At 30.8% G+C, this 4,378-nt stretch overlaps 1 protein-coding gene across 2 annotated transcripts; it reads left to right on the top strand.

Annotated features, from left to right (window-relative positions):
* Positions 1-1,176: 1,176 nt before the first annotated feature.
* LOC107922838 (guanylate kinase 2) lies at positions 1,177-4,378 on the top strand. 2 transcript variants are annotated; one of them, XM_016853024.2, is made up of 11 exons: positions 1,177-1,539; positions 1,885-1,919; positions 2,064-2,171; positions 2,304-2,380; positions 2,526-2,655; positions 2,736-3,098; positions 3,255-3,376; positions 3,459-3,594; positions 3,683-3,728; positions 3,812-3,917; positions 3,995-4,378. In XM_016853024.2, exons 2-11 carry the CDS (start codon positions 1,917-1,919, stop codon positions 4,116-4,118), a joined length of 1,215 nt encoding a protein of 404 aa, XP_016708513.1. In that variant the 5' UTR covers positions 1,177-1,539; positions 1,885-1,916; the 3' UTR covers positions 4,119-4,378. The 2 variants fall into 2 exon arrangements, with proteins under 2 accessions (XP_016708513.1, XP_016708514.1); XM_016853025.2 differs by having other exon boundaries at positions 1,205-1,674.

The following is a 4,378-nucleotide window of genomic DNA, read 5'->3' as shown; positions in this document are numbered from 1 at the left end:
AGTGTTACACAAAAAGCCCAAATATTTCTACCCAACAATATGTAAATCATCTATTTTATATTTTTAGCCCATTCAATTTGGACCTAATTTAAAAACTCATTTATTTTGCTAAATTGTTTTTTATTATCAATTTATTATGTTTTTTTTCCTAATTTATCCAACATGTATTATATATATTTATAATTGTGATTAAATTTATATTTATTCCCTACAAAACAAAAAAAAATTAATTTTTATGTGAAAATGAATAATTTTAAAAATTCAATATTTACATTTATTGAAATAACTATATTCCATATTTAATTTCCAATATTTGTAAAAAAATTCAATATTGTATCAGATAATTTTTATAATACAAATTCAATAATCAATAATTATGATTTTTTTTTAAAAAAGAAGATAATTTGATATACATAAAAGGAAAGCCCATGCTTTGACTTTTTAAACCACGTACTGTCCCAATTTGTATAAAGCAAAAAATCTTTTGACTTTAAATGCAACCATAAATAATCTAAATATTTATTCATTTTTCTTTTTCCGCCACATATCTATTTATTTATTTTATTTAAACCAATCTTTACGAAACAAATTATGGGTAATTATTGTAGTGCATTTTGTAGGTAAATATATTATGAAAGTGTTCGTATTAAAAGTTAAATTATATTTTATTTTTTTATTTAAAAAATAAATAGATTAGTCTTTATATACTAGATCAAAGAACAAATCAGTTATTTTTATTAAAATTTTCATTCATTTCTATTATTAAAAATTTTAGTAACTGACGAACATTGATAAGTTTTTAACAGTCAAAATGGATAAAATTTTTAACAGAAGTACCTGTTTGCTCTTAATCTAATATATAGAGCTAAATTACCCATTTTATTCGTAAAAATGATAAAATACAATCCAACTCTTTGTATAAAGACTTTCATAGTGCTTTGTCTGCACTTAGTATAATTTTGACAATAAATAATATAATTTTTAATATTTAAATTTTATTTATTTAGTTTTTAATTATGTAAATTTCAAATAAAAAAATAGCTTTAGTTGTTAAATTTAAATACCAAAATCGAAAAAAGAATACAAATATTAAAGTTAACATCATTAAGTTCAAGGACTAAAAATTAAATTTACCCATAATATAATAAATTTATTATCAATGAACCATCCCCTTCCATAAAAATATATTATTATTTTAGTTTTTAAAAAAAAGTGCAAGAAGAATGCGACCAAAAACGAAACCCTCACCATTCACAATTATAAAGTTTATACTCTTTTTTTTTTGAGTTTTTGATGATTTCTTGTACCTTCTTCAACCCCCTTTTCAGTTTTTTCAATTCTAAGTTATGTTCTGATTTACACAATCCCCAAAATCCCAACACTTTAGCCTGAATTAACAACATTTAAAAAAAATTCATCAAGTTGAAGCAAAACCCTTTTTTCTCTCACATTCTTTTTGTTATAATCAACCCTTTTTGCTTCCAGAAATCTACCTAAAACCAATATATTTTTTTTGGATTTTTTTTTCTTATAAAAAAGGTATGAACTTGTATCTCACCAATCTGTTTCTTCCTCCCATCATATGAATTTCTTAGGTTTTTCTTAATCATTTTTCTGGGTTTCGAGATATGGGGTTGTTTGAAAATTTGACATTAAAAGAAGATACTGAAATTTGTATGTTCATACTTTTTTATGTTCTGCATTGTAATGTTTAGATTAAAATCTGGGTTTTCATTTGGGGACTCTCTCTCTCTCTCTCTCTCTCTCTCTCTCTCTCTACATATATATATAATTTTGTTGATTCAATTAATCCATTTTATATTCATTTCAATCCATTTAGTTTACATTGTTTGATATATTTATCCTTTAATGTTTATTTTCCAGGCTGAATATTGTATTGGAGGCATTGGTTCTCCATGGTGAGCATTTATATATACATATACTTACACATATAACATATACATATATGTATGTATGTATGTATGTATGTATAAGGTTCATGTAGTTGAACTTAAAAAAGAGTTAGCTTTATTTTTGTGATTTGATTTGATTTTTTTTATTAGGGAGAAGCCCCGGTGATTTATGTTGAGAATCTAAAAGATAGATTTTCAGATGGATTTAATTTAAGATTCAAAGGCTTTGAGACATCCATTGATGTTGGTGACAAGACAGTAAGATACATAATTTAATGCTTAATTTGGTGTTATTTTGTTGTTTTAATTTGCTTATGCTTATTTTGTCACTGTCACCTGTTTGTTAATATGTTTCAATCACCTTTTTTTGATTTTTGTGTTCTTTGGCAGTTTGTGATTGGTTCCAATAACAATGATTCTATATCATCAATTGAGGTTCAAATTTATGACAAATCCAAAGGGAAATGGTTAGTTTTTGGGTCCGGGTTTTTAGTAACGGTCACAACGTGATGTTCGGAACTATTTTTTACGGCTTCTACTGTTTTCGCCGTTGATATTTACTGTCGAAATTCAGTGGCTCTAAGTTGTGTTTGTTTCTGGTAATGTTTTCAGGGTGATTCCTACTGTGTTAGGAACAGAACCAAAGCGATATGAAGGCCATTCAGCTATTCTTTTGAATGAAGATAGGATAATGGTTATCACCTGGGGTTCCACCCCGGATGACTGCATTTGGTTTCTTGAGGTTGGTATTTCGAAAGCTTAACATTCTGCGATGTTTAACCGTGGTTGGGATGTATTTTGATGTGTTTGAAATATTGTTAGGTGGATACTGAGTACGTTAAGCAACAGAAAAAAGCTTCAGGGACTGAAGTCGTTGCATGGAGTAAGGGTGTGAGGGGTGATGCCGAGAAACCAGTTGTTATCAGCGGTCCTTCCGGAGTTGGTAAGGGGACATTAATAAACATGCTTATGAAGGAATTCCCGACCATGTTCGGATTCTCTGTCAGTCATACAACTCGCGCACCGAGGAGTATGGAGAAGAATGGTGTTCATTACCATTTTACCGAGCGAAGTATAATGGAGAAAGATATCAAAGATGGGAAATTCCTCGAGTTTGCTTCCGTTCATGGAAATCTCTATGGAACTAGTACTGAAGCAGTTGAGGCAGTAGCTGACTCGGGAAAGGTAAACGTCATGCCTTTTATGGTTCCATTAATAGTGATTATATGATGCTCTGAGAGCTGCACATTATTCCGGACTATTGAATCAGTCCCGAACATTGCAGCGGTATCGGTTTTGGATTTGAAGTTGTATTTTCATTTTGTCTCGATTTAAATACAGAGGTGCATTCTTGACATCGATGTTCAAGGAGCAAAGTCAGTGAGGGCAAGTTCACTCGATGCCGTTTTCATCTTTATAAGCCCTCCCTCGGTGGCAAAACTTGAGGAGCGGCTCCATTTAAGGTGACTCCGAACTGTCTGTATGATGTTTTATATCATTATACTATTTTCGTAGCTATGTTATACATAGAATTGTTGTAAACAGGGGAACTGAAACACAGGAGCAAATCCAAAAGCGCCTCCGGAATGCCAAGGCAGAAATCGAGCAAGGGAAATCATCGGGCATCTTCGATCATATATTATGTAATGACCATCTCGAGAAGTGTTATGACGATCTTAAGGTGACTTCTCTTTCGAATTCCCTTTCCGAGTGTACTAGTTCATTCACTAACCTTGATGTCGATCTGGTGAGTTTTGTTTTCGTTATAGAAACTCCTTGGATTAGACGGAACTACCTCAACTAACCCTAAACCATGTAAGAAGAGCCATCTTTTGATTACTATATTCTCCATTATAAAGCAAAGGGTCTAACAATTTATACAAAAATCTCAATTACAGCATCTAAAGGGATCAATCTACCTTCAAAACATGCGGCGTCGAAGATCAATAATAAGATCCTCATTGAGTCTGAGACTCCAGGATCGGGAAATCCATCAAAGAACTCGTAAGTTCGTATTTTTCTTGTTAAGGTCATGATTTACTCAGATTCTTTACTAAGCATTTATGGTTTTCGTTATTCAGGATTGTTCTCGATGTATCCTTGCTTAAAGGTGGAGCTCCCAGTCGGACCAGAGGTCTGAACGTTTATGCCGTCGATCCAAATCCATTTTCAGATTCCTTAAATGGGATTCATAAACTAAGCTAACAAACGCCAACACTATTTAGTTCTGACATGATTTTTAAGGCTATCTATTTAAAACTATGATACAAAAGCTCTACTTGTGTTCTAAGATCATTGCATTATTTGGATGTTTCTTTTGCTTGTTTAAGAACAAAAAAAAAAAAACAATGTTTTTGTAATTGAATTCGTGGTTGGATTGATCAGTTCACTAATTCATGTTTTGATTCATTAGTTCGGTTTAATTAAATAAATTAGAAAAAGAAAAGATTTAACTATCAGTTCAA

This window comes from Gossypium hirsutum, chromosome A11 (genome assembly GCF_007990345.1).
Source record: "Gossypium hirsutum isolate 1008001.06 chromosome A11, Gossypium_hirsutum_v2.1, whole genome shotgun sequence".
Taxonomy (NCBI): Eukaryota; Viridiplantae; Streptophyta; class Magnoliopsida; order Malvales; family Malvaceae; genus Gossypium; species Gossypium hirsutum.
The sequence above is the reverse complement of the archived record's forward strand: the minus strand, read 5'-3'. Positions and strand labels throughout refer to the sequence as shown.